Genomic DNA, 18,859 nt, shown 5'->3' with positions numbered 1-18,859 from the left:
GCCAAATTCTCATGGACAAAGAATATATTAGCTACAGCCTTTTCGTTTCTACAAAATTAACCACAATAAGAAACGAAATCCCCCTTCAACTGTATAACTGTGGTTTCTATACATTAGAACTGCAGATCAATTCTTATGGTTACAACATCATCGGTGTGCCCAAAATAGATATATAACCAAGAAATTTCTTGTAAAAATGTCCACCCGCGCTTGGCAAAAGATCGGGAATAACTAATTGAATGATAGAAGGATATTGCTAGAAGTACCCGCGAACTCTTTCTTTTTTTCATCTCCTGATTCCTCCCTTCGAAGCAAATTTAGTCATAAATGGCTACCCTTCTGGGCAGGAAGGAGAAAGAGGAAGCAGTCATGCCAGGTAAACTATTGCGCTTCTATCACAAGATGCTCATAATTTATTCCTGGGGGAGGCAATGGTGGAACAGCCTCTTCATAAAACTCGGCTCCAATATCCAAGACCTTCCTGTCTTTGCTTCGAACAACCTTTCTTGAGGGAAGGGACTCAGAAGCAGCAGCTCTTGAGGAGTTACTACTTTGAATGGATGCTAAAAACTTCTCTTTTGAAAGAGTTTTCTGGGCAGATGCAATAACGGAGCTGAAAACGCCCGACTCCCTTAAACCTTGTATTATGACCTGATTTGAACCCCCAAAAAAAAAAAAAAAGAATCTTTATCATTTCAAGATACAAATGTCTATGCCATTTTATTATCACTTTAATCTCAATTTCACCCCTCTGCCTTAATCATTTTTGCATTATCTTCCCCCTCTTAGTATTATTTAAAAGACACCATTAATCCATTATCCTGCTTACCATGGGAGAATATATGCGCGTTAGAATACCCTTCCTAAGGAGTTTCATTTTTAGGTCCTTGTCGCCCCACACAACATGTTCATTGTACCTAGAACAGAAACAAAGGCCAAACAGTTGGTTACTAATCAAATTAGAACAGTAAAAGACAAAGAAAAGCATATGCCAGATCTTCAATCACTTACGGCATTTGAATTCATTGGAACAAACAAATTTAAACTGAAACAAAATGTAAAGATGGGGAAGAGATATAATTAGTTTCAGCATTTTAAGTATTTACCAATTTAGCATTTCCTCCTCGGTTGCAGTTGAAGCAATTATGAAAGCCTGCAATGCATATAAAGTTTACTTAAGGGAAGAGTTCTCATAATGCACAAAAAATTAAAACAAGCCCCAGAGCTTGTCATTAGAAGAAACGAAAAGGAAAAAAATAAAAAGATAAAAGAAACATAAACAACATGCAAAAATAGAAGGCACCGAACTCACCGATCTATCAAATTCAAGCATGAAGCATCTTTTGACATCCTCCTTTGTAGGCTTGCAGCCACATCGATCACGTCTCGAGGTCAGGTCTGAAAATTTCGCATATGTATAATGTAGAACAGCAGCCTCATCCAATTTGACCTCACTGACAACAATAGGAGATAATGTTATTGTTGTAAACAAGACAGAGTTAAAAGAACCTCCCCCCCCCCAAAAAAAAAAAAAATTTTGTTTTAAACCAAAAACAATACCCAATTTCCTTGAAAAATGTGGGGCCACAAAGAGAGAGGAGGAGGTAAGAAAAGCACTTGTAATAATTCACATCTGATAATTATCCAAGTCTTTATACAAACTGCTATCATCATCAGTACACATGCATACAGATATCTCCAACCCAGCTTCACATGTAAACTAATATATTTGAGCATGTGTGATAAGAAATCATTAGTGCAAGCATGTGTGACAAGCAATCTATGTGCATGCACCTGGGCATATATGCATCATTATATCGAAAGAGTAGTTTTTGTTTCTGTACAAGACAACAGAACTACATACTTTGGGGTTTTCATATAGTTGTGCCAACGATGTGCACCATTAGGACGGAGATGATCATGGATTCGAGCAGCTGATTTCCCATTTCCATATGTCAAGAAGTAGTTAGGGTTACCCCGAGTTGATTCCTTATACATACCAAAGTATGTGTCCTTTGGAAGATGGTCATAATTCTTTTTGAACATTGATACCTGTTCATGCAAACACATGTAGAGTAACATATTGCCCAAAGAATAATAGCCACGACTCCACACATTTGAAGAAAGCTGTCACAACAATGTTGGACAGAGTAGTTTTAAGTAGAAGTCCAATTTTGTTGAGAACAGGCAAAATGATATACACACTGAACAATACAGTCCCAAAACTTATAATTGTGTCAAATAGTTTGACTTCAAAAGTTCAATCTACCGAAATAAGTTCAGCAATAAAAAAGTATTACCTCACTAAAAGGATCCTTGATATCATCCCGTTCGATACTGCTCTCCTGAACACAGAATGTTGCCATTAGTAACAAATGTCAAGCCAAACTACAGACAGAGAGATTGAATTGGAATTATCTTAAGTTGCCTAATCAATTTCAACCCTAATTGAACATCTAAGAATATAAATAAATTCACTCACATAATTTGGAAATATGACCATATCCACATTCCCAGGCACATCAAGTAGCAATTGCCTCAATGAGTACTCACGACCACCAGCTGGATGAATTAATTCATCAGTGTCAAGATGAAGTATCCAGTCCATGCCTTCATCCTAGTAATTTGTTGAGCAACAGAACAAAATGATCAGATACAAAATAAATATTCATCCCTCAAGCGCTAAGAACAATAAAGAATAGTGAAATACATGAAACAATATTTGTTCTTAATGCATACCCTTGCCATGACAATAGCCATTTCCATATTGAGAGATTGCTTCACAAACAGCTCATAATTGCAAGGTTTGTAAAAGAAACTTGACAGCCATGTCTCATTCCAAATACGACTGATGGTCCACAAAGGAAACAGAACAATGTCAACCAAAATATCCCACAAGAGGTCAAAGAAAGAATTAAGTTGAAATCAGTGCAAGTAAGAAGACACTTATACTGAATAGGAAAGCCTAATTTGAAACCTTTTAGCCTGTTGCTCTTCTAGCTCTTTTGTTCTGTATATCACTTTTACTCCCTAAGAGAACAACAGAAAATGAAATACTTGGATCAAATTGGAAACAAGCGGTATAATTTAAAACAAAGGGGAACAATTAAAAAGTCCAAAAAAAAAATGAAGAAAAGACAGAAGGACTAAACCAAATAAGTGAAAGGAGAGGATCATATTAACTCACAGGAATCGATTCCAGAACTTTAGATACTTCAGGAGATGCAGCCTTCCCTTCCACAAAAAGGAAAAAGGTTGTGACTCCAATAACCTTGTGATAGAACATCCACGGAAGAATCTGGTCCAAGCCAGCTGACGTACTTGTTGTAATGCATATCTGCATAATGATATAAACAGCCATCAGCTTCACCATGAAAGATCAACAAAAGTAGCAAATTCAACAGATGAGCAAAAGACACGAATAGTATCGGTAAATATAAAAGTTTGAGCTAAAATGGGCCACAATTAACTACCACTAATCTATATTTGAAAAAACCGACTCTATTTCAAACAGCACCTCGATCTGAAACATAAGCTTAATTTACTCTGATTTGCTGCGAACCAAACAACATTACTAGTGTTAAATCTCATTTTTTTTATTTAACAAAAAAAAAAACAAAAACCAAATCCCAAATCCCAAATACAGATCAGTACCGAAGATCGGCAAATCAACAAAAACCCATAAACTAGGTAATAAATTAGACAAATCCCCCCAGAAATTGATCAGCACAAAAACAGATCGGCTTTCATATTCTCAAAAACTGAAAAAAAAAATCAAACAAAGCCATGAAAAAAGAAAGAAAGAAAATACCTTGGGTTTTAAACTGGGCTCGAAGTCAAACTTCCAGTCTCTATAATAAGGAAAGGAAGGGGAGGCGGTGCGTACGAGACTAAGGCAATCGGAGGAGGAAGAAGAGTGAGGTTTCGGGGAGAGAGTAGACGAAGAGAGCTCCATACCGGGGAAGACCTCGTGGTTTTGCAAGCGGGACCCATGAGGGGCCCACCTCGAGGCGGAAGAAACAGCAGAGGTGGGATCGGTGAGACCATTGTCTCCTTTCCATTGGAGGACGAATGCCAAGAGAGCGAGAGAGAGAGGGAGGAGAGTGAGGAGCAGGAGAAGCCTTGATGTGAAGGACGACGACGATGAAGACGACGACGACGATGATGATAGGAGTGGAATGGCGCGGTGGTGGTGTTGCTGCTGCTGGTAATAATTCCGCATCGTGAGATCTCCTCTGCTCACAAAATTCAGAGATACCTCAAGCCGGCTATCAGCTCTGTTGTGTTGTGCAAGTAATTAATTCGTTATTTGGTGGTCATGCTTATGAACTTGATTATTTTTCATTTCCTTAAAATGGAAGAAATCATTTTTCTTTTTTCTTTTTTTTTGGATTATTACGTATTATCTTATTATTATTATTATTATTATTATTATTTTGGAGTATTTCATTTACACCCTTACATATTCTCACCCATCGTATAGATATGATAATTCGTAGAAAATCTTCAGTACATTGTACATGGATTGACTCCCACTTGAATACTTTGCATTCAACCTCACCAGTCACCACCAGCAATACGTGAGAAGAAAGTGATTTACTTCCTACTAATTGATAGTTTCTGAAATCTAATTAGAAAATTATTACAATAATTAACGTGTGCATATATGGGTCATTCATTTCTTCCTCTTATAAATTGTCATTTTTTAAAAATAATTACTTCATAATTTCACTGTCGCATTGTGTGAGTGAGGGTCATTTCTTCTACTAAAGTGTATTTATACAATATTTTACTTATACACAAAAATTATTAACAAAGTATCATATAAACTCCACAATGTTTATAATATATCACTTAAATATATATCATACAATACAAGTATTACTCTCGAATAAAAATATTATCAATAGTTATCTTATCCATATTCCATATTCTAAATATATAAACCACATGCTTTATATATAATAAAGTTATATAAACAATGTGTCATACATTAATTTTATTTACTAACAATATAAATAACTTTTTTACATATTATCTATGCGATTTTCTTTCACTTTGTGTATAACATAAATATTGATTTATCATTTATTTTAATTTTGTGCATGTTTGATATAACTTATTCAATGATCAAAAGGACTTTTTAATTTTTCTAGTATTATTTAGTTGTATTTTGAATAGAATTTTTAGGAATTAAATAAATTATTTTGTCCATATTAGTAAAAGCTCAAATTTTAAATTTCTAAAAATAGAATTTGTAAACTTTATTTAAAGAATTAAATTATGTAAGATACACTTAACTTATTTCACAATCTTATTTCATTCATTTAATAACATAATTTTTGAAAACTTACCTATTAAAATAATTTACAGTATTTAATAAAAACTCTTAACTGATAGCTAAATATAAAAATATTTTTAGTAAAAGCTTTATTTGTATAAATTCCATTAATAAAACTGTATTTGAAAAATAATATATCAACCGAGCCTTATTTCGGATTATAAAATTAGATAGAAAAAAAAAATGGTGTTTATGTATATACATATTTGTAATTCACGACATCCAAACACCGCCCCAATCCGATCCCTGGAAAGAGCGAAAACCTAAGACAAAAAATCCAAACTCGAAATTGCCTTTTTCCCTTCTATCTCTCTGATTATTTCTTTACACAGTCGATGCTCCGTGTTTGTGAGCTCATACGAAGAAGAAGAGGAGAGAGTTCGTTCATTAAATGCTCTCTCTCTTCTTCAAAAGTTCATCACTCCCTTTTTATCTGTTCATGTCTTCATCAAACAACAACGCCTCTCTCTGTGTCTCTTCAGGGTGTTCTCAAACCCTAGGTCGTTTTGCTTTTGATTTATTCTCTATACCTGTCGTTTTATTTGCTTTCTCTGATATTTGTCAAAGTTTAAGATTTTGTTCAAGGTCTCTGGGTGGTTCTAGGGTTCTGTCTCGTTCCGAATATGAGTGATTCTAAGGTGAGTTCTTTGTTCGACTCTAGTGATTTATTTTTGGCTTTTTTGAATTCAGTTGATGGGTTTTGGGATTTTTGTAAATTGGATGTGTGTAATACTGTAATGTGTACTAGGTTGCTTGTTGATGAGTTTGTTAAAGGGTGCACTTTTGGGATTGAATATTTGATTAACTCATTGCTTTTACGGGACTTAGTGGATGAAGAATTTGGCTTTTATTTGCTTGTATTGTGCAAATTAGTTCTTCTGTGAATGGGAATTTTTAAACTTACCCCTACAATCAGACAATTGTTGGTCTGAGCTGTGAGTAACTTTTTTTCTTTTTATATTCATGATTTACTTTTCTGGAAGCTTTATATATGAGGAATACTAGTAATTGCATGCATCAGGGATATTAGTTGGTTTATGCGTGGAAAATCATTGACATTATTGTATCAGGAAGAATAGTTCATTTACACGTGGAAGATCTTTGACATTATTAATTGTCTACTGCTTCTTATTGGTTTTGTCCTGGTCATCATAGATAAATTGTGATCAATTATTATTATTATTATTATTATTATTATTATTTTGTGTGGTTATTCACCATCTTCATTTTTCTTTTGCAATGGCAGTTATTTGTTTTTGGGTCATTTACCGAAGAGGAAACCAGGTCATGGCTGCAAAGCCAATCATCTGGGAGTGTGAAAAAGCCTGTTTCATCTCGGAGAGCTGAAAAACCTGCTGAAGATAAAGAGTTGCAGTTCGGTTCATTGAATTTTGGAACTGAAAGTTCTTTGGTTGGTACAACTGATGAACCGAATGGAAAGTCGGTTGTTGATGGGCCAGTTGTTTTTCAGCCCTCAACCTTGCTTAAGAAGGATGATAAAGTGAAGAGTGTAGGAGCATCGAATGATCATGACTTGGGAGCCGTAGGATGTCCAAAGGAAAACGGACACATTAAGAATTCTACTAATGGCCCTGCCCTCAGTAATGGTGTGAATCATTTGAAAGCAGATGGTATTGATTTTAGTTCGTTTCACCAGAATGCAGGAGGCCATGCAAATCCTTCCCCAATTTCAAAATTTCATGTCCTTTGTGATGGAAATATTGATGGCAGGGATCAGAATGCGGCTGCCTGCAACTCATCAATATCTGGTTCTAAAGAGGTGCCCATGAAGGCAATTAATGAGCCTGTTAAGTCTGTTAAAGACTTACTACCACGAGGCTTAATCAACTCGGGGAATTTATGTTTTCTTAATGCAACTCTTCAGGCTCTGATGTCCTGTTCCCCTTTTGTCCAGCTGTTGCAGGAACTTAGAACTCGTGACATCCCCAAGGTTTGTCCTTTTTGATGCATACTGAATATGTTGATTTCATGACAATCAGCATTGAGGCATTTCCTCATTGTGTTTATTTTCTGTAGATTAGGTTTTTTTTTTCTCTTTTTTCTTAGGCACGCTTGTTTGCATCATGTTGACAAATGTTTACCATTTTGTCTGTGTTTTATTTATAATTATGTTGAAAAAGTGTTCTGTAGAACTGAGTATCATGCACAGCAAGTAGTTAATGACAAATTTACATTTTTTAAAAACTAATATGTACTTTGATTTGTTAGGCTGGATACCCAACATTAACTGCATTCGTTGGGTTTGTCTCTGACTTTGACACACCCTCTGGTGGAAGCTCAAAAAAGAAAAATATTTCTGTTCTTGACATTGGCAGGCCCTTCAGTCCTTCCATGTTTGAAGCTGTTCTTAAAAATTTCACTCCAGATGTGCCAAATAGCATATCTGGTAGACCAAGGTTTGCACTCTTTCTGCAGTAATTTAATTTTTTATTTTAATATTTTAAAAGTTGCTTTCTGATGTAATTTTCCTTCTCAGGCAGGAAGATGCTCAAGAATTTCTTAGTTTTATCATGGATCAAATGCATGATGAATTACTTAAGCTTCAAGGAGAGTCTACTAGTATTAACGGAGCCAATACAGCTCTAGTCTCTTTGGCAGAAGAAGATGAATGGGAAACAGTTGGCCCAAAGAACAAATCTGCAGTGACAAGAACACAGAGCTTCCTGCCTTCAGCACTTAGTGATATATTTGGAGGACAGCTGAAAAGCGTGGTGAAGGCACATGGTAGACCAATTTCTTATGGGCACAACTATGTCCTTTTCCCTTAGTGTTGGTTTACCTTAGAAATATTTGCTGTGGTTTCATTTAACGTGTCTTTTCTATTTGTTTTTGCTTGCAGGAAATAAAGCTTCTGCAACTGTTCAGCCATTTCTCTTGCTCCACATTGATATTTACTCTGAAGCTGTGCATACAATTGAGGATGCTCTTCGTCTGTTTTCTGCTCCAGAAAATCTTGAGGGATACCGTACATCATCTACTGGAAATGTACAGTAATTTTACTTCTCTTAGTACTTTTTGTTGATATCTTTTGGTGCATTTGTACTTTTCATGATTTTCGCTGAAGGAATGCAAATCATCTGCATACAACTTGTGTGGTTTTTGTTCCATACCATAAGCTTGTAATATTTTTTAATTGCTTTTAATGAGATAAGTTATGCTTTTATTTGTCTCTTCTTGCTGTTGTATTGTTTTCTGCTTGCTGGTTCACCTTTATCTACTTGGATGTAATTTCGCGATTCTTACTAAGTTAAATTAAGTAATGCAATCAACATTGCTTCAACTACTAAATGAGTTCGAGAGCCTTTTACATTGATCCTGTAATGCATGTATGAAATGAGATGCATGATTTTCACATTTTGTTAATCCCTTTACAGGCTGGTGTTGTGACTGCCAAAAAATCTGTCAAGATACAGACGCTTTCAAAGATTTTGATTTTACACCTGATGCGTTTTAGTTATGGAAGCCAAGGGAGCACAAAGTTGCATAAATCTGTCCGTTTTCCTCTTCAATTGGTTTTGGGTCGGGATCTGCTTGTTACTCCATCTGCTGAGGTAATGCAATTCCTTAATGTCTAAAAAAATAAATTAGTATCATTATCTTTTAATTTCTGGTCTGTTGACATTTCTCTTAATTATGAGCTATTTTTTTAGCTTCTAGGAACTTGAATTCCCTTCTGTGGATTTAAAGGCTGTATGTTAGATTGAATTTACAGCGTACATGTAAAGATGAATCCATCCGCTGGTATTTCTATCGTTTGCTTTCTGTTTGCAGGGTCGAAAATATGAACTTGTTGCCACTGTTACCCACCATGGAAGAGATCCCTCAAAGGGGCATTATACTACTGATGCTCGGTATTTTAATGACCAGTGGCTCCATTTTGACGATGCCTCTGTGACTGCTATTGGGACAAGTAAGGTATTGCATGACCAGGCATACGTCCTTTTCTACAAACAAGTTTAGAAGGTTGCAGGATTATAAGTTTCAACGGGAGAAAGAAGCCATATCTGATGGATTCAACCCAATGACAGTAGCTGAACTGTTTTCTTAATTTTACAAGTAGTTTTTAAAATGTTGTTAATTGCATATGAAAGATTATAACAATTTTACTGATGTGATATGAAAATGAAAATGAGTGGAAGTTCTTGATAAAGTTAAATTAATGAAAGCTTCATTTTGTTACTCCTTGATCATGGACCTATGGCTGCCATTAGCAGTTAATAAATAACGTCATTATAGATAATGAGCAGTTTGTTTTAAGTAGAGCAATGAATAAGGGTGCGTGCGTGCGTTAGAGATTGAGATTGAAAAGCTATACCTTTTAAGTTGTAACACTAAAATATTTGATAAATAACAGTTACTACAGTTTGTAAGATATATTAATATAATTTTTTACTTATATAATAAAAAATTCATTATAATTTTAATAATTTAATCAAAATTATTACTTAAAATTTATATTTACTATATATTATTAATTTTTATTTAATAGTTATAATATTTTTTTTTAACAATAACTAAAGCTTAAAATCTACAACACTTTAATTTCAAACGGGACTTAAATAATGTCATTATGTATTATGAGCCGGGTGATGTGGATGTGAATTTGTCAATTCTATTAAACAATTTTAATCATTGCCGAATTATGTAAGAACCGACGGTAGTAGAAATATATGCTCGTTGACAGAATATGAAGATTATAAATCAGATACAAGCTCCTCTTTTAGATCCGCAGGTTAATAGTTGGGCATAAGCTTTATTTCCTCATTTCGAAAGTCCAAAATCTCATTTAAAAACTTACTAATACATTTAACATTTTAACCCTCAATTTTCAGAATTCATCCAACTATGGTTCAAGCTTATACCATGGGAAACTTCTGTGTGAATGAGTTATGGTTAATCAGAAAGGAAGTAGCTTGTGATGATGGTATGGTTGATGTCCTGAGAAGCTTGAGTTGCTCTTCAAAAAGCTTTAGCAGAAAACAAAAACTCCCTTCTCTGATTTCACCATCTTTTTTGCAGGGGCAGATCCCACAATTCTCTCAAGCTAAGAATCAAAACTCAAGAATCAAATTATTATCTGCGCAATTATCAATAAACAAGTAGATAGAGAAAAATAACTAGGGTAACTGTTCATACGACCAGAATATATCGGCCAGCTCATAAATGCATTCATTATGAACATATCAAGAAGGAAAAAGATCCATTACCCGGAGCATATCAAAGCGAGAGAAAAGCACCGTGCAAGTCATGTTATGCGACCCTTCAAGCATGTTAACAATCTGCAATAATAATTTTATCAGTACAAATAAATAATATAAGTTTTTTAAATACACATAACACACAATCAACTGCTAAGAAAAATTGAGGGTCATCAGTTTTGCAGATATCATGCTCACCTCTGGGTAAAACTCCTTCCTCTCTGGGAGAGAATAGATTATCAAATTTTGAATTCCACGAATCTACTCGCAAGTAAAACCAAATAGATGTGTTACAATATACACCAATCTATACAAATGCCACTAACGCTTCAAGAAATAATTAGTATTCTGACAACAAGAGGAGGAAATCAGTTTAACCTTGTATCTGTGGTAAAAATGGGATCTCTCTGTGTAGAGAATCATCTTTCGCTTTCCTTCAAAAAACCAAACTCGTGCACGAGATATATCACTTGGTTCTGTGTAACTAAAGAGCAAAGCTAACATTAAAATCATATTTGCAAAATACTGGAAAGTTTATACTCCAACTCCAAACTTTCGAGGAAAATGGATTAAATTATCCAAATGAGAAAGAAAGAACAGAGCTTCTTACTCCCCAAGTAAACAGAAGGATGCATTCTGCGACTTAAGAAAATTACGAAGACGAACAAATTCAAAATAAGAACTGAGAAATAGCATAATCCCCCCCTGCATGGATAGATGAAAAAGGAAATGCAGAATTTAACAAAAAATTAACAATAATGTAAATCAGCAAAATTAACAATAATGTAAATCAGCTCAAATACCCCAGGATTCATCTTTCAGGTTTCAAACACATTTAAATACCTGAATTGAATCTTTTATCTTCGGGAAGACCTGCACCAAGAAAATCATTCTTATAAGCATCTCTTAATATTTGAATAAGGCTGAAAAAGAGTAAGTTTGCATTAATTTAAATTAAATCCAATCTTTAAGCAGCCTTCCCGATGGAAGTCCTTTTTTATCCTCAGCGCATTAGCCTCCTCCCATTAGAGCAATGTGTACAAACACTAACTAGTGTATGTTGTTCACATTCCGATTCTATGTTCCATATGAAGACTACCATTTTTAATCCTCATAAATAAGTTCCAAACCCATGTCAACTTGAATTATAATACAAAGTTTGAATTCCAAATCCTACCTACGTTAGCACAAGTAGGAAACTTAAACTCAATCAGCAGGAATTCAAATACCATTCTAAGTTGGAAGTAGACCAAAACAAGAGATAAACCATATAGCACATAAACTGTAACAGGGCCAACCCTAATAGTAATTGACTACCTATGATTTTTATTCCAAAAAAATAACTAATCTACCTTCTTAGTAAAATACTCGAGACGAGCATCATCGGCTTTTTCTATTGAGTCTGCATTAAATCGTTCATAAATCTGTCAAATTAAACAGCAAAAATATGCATTAACATTATGTAAGTCCCAATATCAATCCATATATTAATCCATGTTGCCTGAAAAGGATAAATTTGTAAGGATTCTATTTTGACAGAAATAAATCCAGAAACAACCATCAGGAAAACTAGTAAGACATACCTGCCGCACGTTGAGTAATACCTTAGGAAGAACGCCTTTATATTCACACGCCAATTTCACCTGTAATTTTAACTAGTCAAATGGATGAACTACATAAAAAGAAGATTTGCTTTGTTATATAAGGATACCAAATTGTTTTCAACAGTATTCTTAGAGAAAAGTGAAATTTTAGGCTTTTTTATATTTGCCATCCTCAATATATGAACTAAATGGAGGAAATGGGCACAGATTTTGCATTTTCTTTAGTAACAGCTATTTGTGCTTTTAGGCAGTGTAAAACCACCTCAAACACATCAAGGCAGGCATTTTAAAGCACCTCTAAGAAACCTAGTGCATGGGTAAAATAAAACATATAGAAAACAAAACAAAGAATACCTACGGACCTTTCCTTGATAGTTGGCGCAATGGTGGTTAAAAAAAGCATTGATCTCTGGAACAAGAACGTAGAATAGGTCAGAAATGCTTATTTTTCATAGATAGGTCAGAAATACTTATTTTTCATAGATACATTTATGTAAAATGATAATTAAAGAAAGTAGACTTGTTGCACCGCCGTGCACTTTAATAGAGCACAGAAATGATAAACATAAGTTGGCTGAAAAAATAAAAAACAAAAAGTTAAAACCAGATAAAGGCTTTATTACTCGATAACATTTTTGAGTCATCATACATGAGAGGCTAATTTAAGCTGTGGAAACTACTACAAAGTAATGCCTTGATCTGAATTCGATAATTAATATTTCAATTCCTTAAAAATTTACACACACATACAGACAATTGCAAATTTATGCAAAGCCTTCCTGGATAAAGAACATGGGGACCCGCTACCTGGGTTAGGATGATAACTTAAGAGCACTGTTTGCCGATAAAACCTTGAATATCCATCCAGGTACCTAAACATGAAATACAACATTCAGGAGTCAATTTATAAGAATAAATGACTCTAAATCAAATGAAAATTCATCTACCCAACTATCCAGTTCAATAGAAGTAAACAGACTACTATCATCCTACAACTGTCTTGAAATGTCTGTAAATAAAAGAACGTTAATTTGTATCAAACTTGAATAAATTATTTACACATACCACTGTCTAATGCGCATAACATCAGTTCCATGCTGCTTAGATGGTATGCGGTTCAATTGCTCAACAACTTCAATCAGCCACGACCAATTCTGGATTTTGTTCATCAGAAAGGAGAAGATAATTTTTTCAGAAAATGAATTAATAAAATGAGGAGTAACATTGTACTTCATGTCATAAGCTGCAAAAACATATATTTCAAGTAAATCAATATATTAGGATGTATACCTGCATTAATATTATGTCTGCATGATCAATAATAAGAACCTGTTGACATCAATGAAACATATTCTCTCCATTAGTACAAAAGGAACTGCATAAGCAAACCAGAAGGAAGATATAAAATAAATCATTCATACTCCAAAAACAGATTTGCACCTCAATCGAAGAAAGATAATCGACATCTTGTTCCTTGTTTTCCTCAGCCTTTGTCATTTTCTAGCAGAGGAGAGTATGTTAATTGATTTGTTAAACAAGTTATAATAAAAAAACTCTGTTAATTTTTTAGTAGATCAACATGTGAACAGAATCATAAGTGGAAGTTAAACCATCAAAATCAGAAAACAGAAACATTGCAGCTTTGAGATTGCAGGAAAAGGGTGGATGCTTACTTGATGTAAATTGACAGGAGAAGCTACAATCATGTCTGAAGTGTAGAAATCATTGTATAACTTTATGCTCTTCCTGAACAGAACAAGGAAAAAATATGACAAAGACAACTGGGAAATGAGTAAAATGCAAATTCATCATCTCTCTACCAAAATGATAACAATGTAAAATTTAAATTAATTGAAAGGAAAACAATTTTAATTACTTCTAGAAGTAAACATCAGACCAAATTAAAATTGAAGATCCTAGTACGAAATAGATAATTTGATTATCTGTGTGTCACTAATATTGCAGTCTTTCAATCAGGAGTTTTCACGAGAAACTCAAGAATACAGTTTCATTCATGATGCGAAGATGTATTAATTATCTTTTACTTGCTCAGATACTTTTTGTAATTCACTTCAGATTGCACGACGGAAATAGATGATACACAGACTAAACCAACCATAAAAGTAAGGTTAATAGTTTTCTTTGAAGAAGAAACTTCAAATAGATCACCGGAGTATATTAAAAAATTCTACCTTGTAAATTTAATGCCTATAGAAAAGTTATCATCGTTATTCCCACCAAAAAGTATTTGATAATCACTGGGCTTGGACTTTTGAGAATTTGATTTCCTAGTGCCACGGATATTTTGTGATGCGTCATCGTCGTCTTTGTCTTCTTCCTCTTTTTTGGTCCCAAATTCATCACAGAAACGGTCAATATGCTCCACATTTACCTGAGAAATGGATAACCTTCAACAGTTCTGTCATCTTTTTTTTTTTTCTTTAGCAAATACCAAAATATGCTGAGATTAATGCCAAGTAATATCGAAGGCATTTTGCCAATGACCAATTAAGCATAAATAACAGAAAATAAGATTACCTTGTGAGCATCGGGGGTCAGTCGTATTAACCTCTTAACAACATTAAGTGCAATGCTCTTCAGTGGCAATAATATCAAAACCTGCAACACATTTTTGAAACTTATGTTGCTTACTTAGCAAGCAATCTATATGCAGTGGTACAAACTAGCAAACAATCTAGTGGCATTCAGTATGCTACAGACTACTCGACATGTTACTAATGTAAGTCTCAATTTAGTGTCAATAGCAATGTGAAAGACTGCTCCTATAAAGTAACTAGGACTATTTGCCCAACGAATAACACAGTGAAAACTGAAATGTAAAATAAGGAAGAAAAAAGAAAGGAAAGAAAACAAAATATAAATTGAAGTTTAGATGCCAACCCAGTCTATATATACATAGAGTCCCATTTACTAATTACCATATCAAGTGTAAAGATTTTAAAGATGAAATACAGTAAAAAAGACAAGTCCCATAGGAGAAAAGCAGAGAACACCACCTTAGGACGAGTAAATCCCCGATCAAGGAATGCATCACCAATAAGTATTCCCTCCTTAGCACTCACTTTGTTCTTTGCCACCTTTGTGTCATTCTTTGTTACAAGATCCCTAGTTCTGAAGATGTGATTGAGCTGCGTGACAATCTCATTATTTTATCATTGTGAATAAATGACACTCAAAATTCTAACATTTAAGGGCAAATGAAATTTCTCAAAGACAAGCGATAGATGCATGGACCCACAGAATGCATAAGGTACGTTTCCATTATGTTTGAATCTTCTTCCTGGCCTTTGAGATAAAAAGGTTTCTTGTTAGAGTGCAGTATATCCCGATAGCTGTTGCCTAAAAGAGAAAAAGAGCATGTTACCCACATAATTATGACATGGATCCAAGCTGCCACATGCGGATCCATAAAAAATTAATATCAACATAATTGCAGTCATGAATTTTTCGATTGTGACAATATGCCAATGTATCAACATCAATTACCCTATACTATAAGAACAGATAACAAACATGGCTGAGTTACAACAAAACATGAAACTCAGAGAGTTTAAACACAACTTAAGCAAACTCGTATACCTACTTGTCACCAGCTGAATTTGACATAGACATGAAGAAACAAAAGCAAGAAACATGACAGACTTACAAGAACACTTTCATGAAGCATACTTACACAGAGAGAAAAAACTTCTTTGTTTGGATGAATGGAAGTCATTGCCTCCAGATTTATTGTAAATATCCAACCAGTGCTTATACAACTTTGGTTTGAGACCATAATCAGAATACAGATTATCATCCTGCAAAAAACAATGAATTGCACCAAAAGTTTGTCAAAACTGCAAAACAAGCAGTTCTAATGTAGCCAGCACTTGAGTGTAATGAATAAGGGGGAGGAAGAGTATGCCAACTGGTTAAGCTTTAACAATTCAGACCTTTATGGCCATAATCTCATGAAATATAGCAAATTGAAGATCTGCCACTATAGAGACAGAGACATAGGGAAGACTCCAGCAAATTCTAATGGTATATTCAGACATGGAATGGAAAAAGAAAAGAAAAGGGCGTCTAAAGGAGGCGTCCCAGGCATATCTAATTTAAATTAGAGTCCCAACAACCACATTGATCAGATCCAATTCATTAGCAAGAAATATATATCTCATTAATAAGAAACAAAAGAGAACAGTAGTAACACAAAAGAGAGAGCAAGTTGACCATTGAAGTTAGGGACAATTTTCATGAACGAAATAGATTTTTGTACGAGCTATACTGCACAGCTATTTAAGCAATTTATTCTCCCATTATTTTGCATATAAAAAGAAAATGAATTCTTTCACTAGATGGATGGTCAAATAATGTGAAGCTGATCAAACTAAAACAGATCGCAATAAATACCTTGAGGAAACACTCTCCTGTGCCCACCCACTTGCAGTTTGACATGTCAACAGCAGGTACCTCCCATTCATATTTTAATTTCTTCTTTGATAGATCATCAACCTCTTCTTTTGACAAGTTGTATCCAAAGTGTTCATGGAAAGAACTGCATGATGAAAGTTATATTCAATCCTTTAGAATGACAAGCCAACAAAAGAATAGAATAACCATGTGTTAGCACAATTAGTAAAAGTTATCTTAATTTTAAATGAAGTGTTAGATATTATGGTAAAAATATGAACTAGTAAGAAAATGTTTAGTATCCAAAAAAAAAAAATGAAGAGAAAAATTCAAAATAACATAATGCAAATAAACCTTGCATGTGCTGATGCCTCTGAAGAAGGTTGCCCGTTGAGACCCAAGCCATGCTCTTCATCTGTGTCAGAGGCCACAGAATCAGCATCTTCATTCTGCTCTCTAATGCCAATGCTGCCGGGCTGTTGCAGTGTACCTTCTGTTGTACAATTTCTAGACTCAGTATCAGTTCCTACAGACAAGAATAAACAAGACCAATGAAATTCAGGATGACAAAGTACACCTGTAGAAAATATAATGCAAGTAATAAACGATTAAAAACTATACATTTTACTAAGTAAACATATGTTGTTCCTTACCTTCACCACTAATGTCATCCTCCTGCTCAGATTCACTAAGAGATTCAGGGCCACCCACTCCCTCCTCTTCTGAATCACTTCTACCTTCTTCTTGTCTTTGTCTACCAAAAAAATGTGCAAATGACAGTTTTATTTTGGGATTTTTTCATCTAAATCAATTTTGGAACAATGCTTGACAAGATAATTAACTATCAATGACTAAAACAATAGTCCATCCATTAAAACTACAATTCATAATTTTAGCACATGATCAGAAAGGCAGCTAAAATGGGAGTACCATAAATGAACGCGACAGCTATAAGCACAGACTATAACAAATTATCATGTGTTACATCTTACCTCATCTTAAATGCATCAGCAACAGATTCACTGCTCGAACCAAGTTTCATCAGCAAATTATCATATACCGAAGGCTCTTTATAAATTACTTCCTCAACTGCATCACCGCTAGATTCTTCACCAGATGCTTCCTCTGTAGCAACAAGTCATCAAAAAATTGAATAGTTTCAAAACTTGGAAGACACAAGTAAGTGGTTCCACAGAGTGTTTTATCAACAAATTTCACATTCCACACCGATAATGATAAATTTAATAAAAACCTGAGGAGCTTGGAGATGAGCTATGAGCTCCGTTCTCTTCTTGTATTTTCCTCAAACGCTTATTTCTGTCGAACTTGTTTGACATCTTACTGTTCGTCAATCCTGCATCAATGTAGACTCATCAAACTCAACGTTAAACCAAATAATAGTTGATAATATTTAGAAAGTAAAGAAAAAAAATTAATATAATCCCGAATTAACAATTCTAAATTAAGCTTATAATTTTATACGGCGGGTAAGTGTGCTCACTTCTAATAAATGTACAAATTCATTTCCTTTCCGCATTTTTTCAGCAGAAGAATAAAAGGGAAAAAGAAAAAGGAATTTCAAACTTTTTTCAGGACAGATTAAATTGAAATTAAAAAAAAAAAATACCTCGTTTTTTAACGAATTGCTTCCCCATCCCAATAAACAACTAGGGTTCTTTTCAATTACAACTCGGTTTTCTAATGTTTAAGCAAGAGATAAGGGAGGACAGCACAAAATTTAAATCTTAAACCTCAGTTTCTAGGGCTTTAGCGCGAGAATGCGATCCTGAAGACTAACTGAACCGGGTTCGCGTTCTAGTTCGAATCGGTTCGAGCTCAGCCAATGAAAGCCCACTTAAAAAATTAAGGATAGCTTGGGCTTACGCCTTTTCCATTTGAGTTGGATTATTAGCACCCATCTAAAATCTTGGTAAAATTATCCTCAAACTTACTTGTAAAAATTTATTGCGGGATGTAGGTGAGTTCAGTATTGAAAAAAAATTTATAGAATATCTATACGGTTATCCGTCAGCCCGTATTCTTTATTTTAATTATTTATATTTTTAATTTTAATTATAAAATTATATTAAAATTTTAATTATAAATATATGTAAGTTAAAGTTATTAATTCCTAAACTGAATTTATCTCACTACAACATAGACACACACACACACACACATATATACACAAACAAGAAACTTTTAATAAGTATAAATTTTATAATTTTCAAGTTTAAAATGTTGATATTTTATTTTAATATGATTGTTTTTGTTTGTTTTGC

At 34.1% G+C, this 18,859-nt stretch overlaps 3 protein-coding genes across 4 annotated transcripts; 1 reads left to right on the top strand and 2 right to left on the bottom strand.

Moving 5' to 3' along the window:
* Positions 1-6: 6 nt before the first annotated feature.
* LOC102617873 (glycosyltransferase-like KOBITO 1) lies at positions 7-4,339 on the bottom strand. Its single transcript, XM_006482905.3, has 11 exons — positions 3,812-4,339; positions 3,188-3,337; positions 2,978-3,030; positions 2,740-2,848; positions 2,483-2,617; positions 2,301-2,345; positions 1,865-2,052; positions 1,313-1,454; positions 1,107-1,153; positions 830-917; positions 7-651 (listed from the first exon to the last, which is right to left on the bottom strand). Exons 1-11 carry the CDS (start codon positions 4,220-4,222, stop codon positions 382-384), a joined length of 1,638 nt encoding a protein of 545 aa, XP_006482968.1. The 5' UTR covers positions 4,223-4,339; the 3' UTR covers positions 7-381.
* Positions 4,340-5,537: 1,198 nt separating this feature from the next.
* LOC102618348 (ubiquitin carboxyl-terminal hydrolase 24) lies at positions 5,538-9,541 on the top strand. 2 transcript variants are annotated; one of them, XM_025101120.2, is made up of 7 exons: positions 5,538-5,979; positions 6,588-7,292; positions 7,571-7,758; positions 7,839-8,086; positions 8,202-8,347; positions 8,737-8,913; positions 9,013-9,151. In XM_025101120.2, the coding sequence occupies exons 1-7, from the start codon at positions 5,965-5,967 to the stop codon at positions 9,025-9,027; spliced, it is 1,494 nt and encodes a 497-aa protein (XP_024956888.1). In that variant the 5' UTR covers positions 5,538-5,964; the 3' UTR covers positions 9,028-9,151. The 2 variants fall into 2 exon arrangements, with proteins under 2 accessions (XP_024956888.1, XP_006482969.1); XM_006482906.4 differs by having other exon boundaries at positions 5,541-5,979; positions 9,134-9,541.
* A 539-nt stretch (positions 9,542-10,080) lies between these two features.
* On the bottom strand, positions 10,081-18,492 carry LOC102618633 (protein NUCLEOLAR FACTOR 1). The gene is made up of 25 exons (XM_006482907.4): positions 18,205-18,492; positions 17,830-17,931; positions 17,570-17,702; positions 17,231-17,331; positions 16,932-17,103; positions 16,578-16,722; positions 15,859-15,982; positions 15,424-15,524; positions 15,182-15,313; positions 14,703-14,783; positions 14,357-14,556; positions 13,838-13,910; positions 13,605-13,664; positions 13,455-13,493; positions 13,230-13,318; positions 12,972-13,036; positions 12,527-12,573; positions 12,144-12,203; positions 11,913-11,984; positions 11,404-11,433; positions 11,171-11,265; positions 10,939-11,044; positions 10,759-10,821; positions 10,570-10,641; positions 10,081-10,406 (listed from the first exon to the last, which is right to left on the bottom strand). The coding sequence occupies exons 1-25, from the start codon at positions 18,230-18,232 to the stop codon at positions 10,332-10,334; spliced, it is 2,265 nt and encodes a 754-aa protein (XP_006482970.1). The 5' UTR covers positions 18,233-18,492; the 3' UTR covers positions 10,081-10,331.
* Between the last annotated feature and the right edge of the window lie 367 nt (positions 18,493-18,859).

This window comes from Citrus sinensis, chromosome 4 (assembly GCF_022201045.2).
Source record: "Citrus sinensis cultivar Valencia sweet orange chromosome 4, DVS_A1.0, whole genome shotgun sequence".
Classification (NCBI taxonomy): Eukaryota; Viridiplantae; Streptophyta; class Magnoliopsida; order Sapindales; family Rutaceae; genus Citrus; species Citrus sinensis.
The sequence above is the reverse complement of the archived record's forward strand: the minus strand, read 5'-3'. Positions and strand labels throughout refer to the sequence as shown.

Coding starts and splice junctions, on each gene's coding strand:
- LOC102617873 (XM_006482905.3), bottom strand. CDS start 4,222: ATGCGGAATTATTACCAGCAGCAGCAACACCACCACCGCGCCATTCCA. Junction 2,053..2,300: donor TCAAGGATCCTTTTAGTGAG/GTAATACTTTTT, acceptor TTGCATGAACAG/GTATCAATGTTCAAAAAGAA. Junction 652..829: donor CGCGCATATATTCTCCCATG/GTAAGCAGGATA, acceptor GGTTCAAATCAG/GTCATAATACAAGGTTTAAG.
- LOC102618348 (XM_006482906.4), top strand. Junction 7,293..7,570: donor GAACTCGTGACATCCCCAAG/GTTTGTCCTTTT, acceptor TTGATTTGTTAG/GCTGGATACCCAACATTAAC. Junction 8,087..8,201: donor AAGCGTGGTGAAGGCACATG/GTAGACCAATTT, acceptor TTTTGCTTGCAG/GAAATAAAGCTTCTGCAACT.
- LOC102618633 (XM_006482907.4), bottom strand. CDS start 18,232: ATGGGGAAGCAATTCGTTAAAAAACGAG. Junction 17,932..18,204: donor GCAATTCGTTAAAAAACGAG/GTATTTTTTTTT, acceptor ACATTGATGCAG/GATTGACGAACAGTAAGATG. Junction 16,723..16,931: donor GAGGCATCAGCACATGCAAG/GTTTATTTGCAT, acceptor TTCATCATGCAG/TTCTTTCCATGAACACTTTG.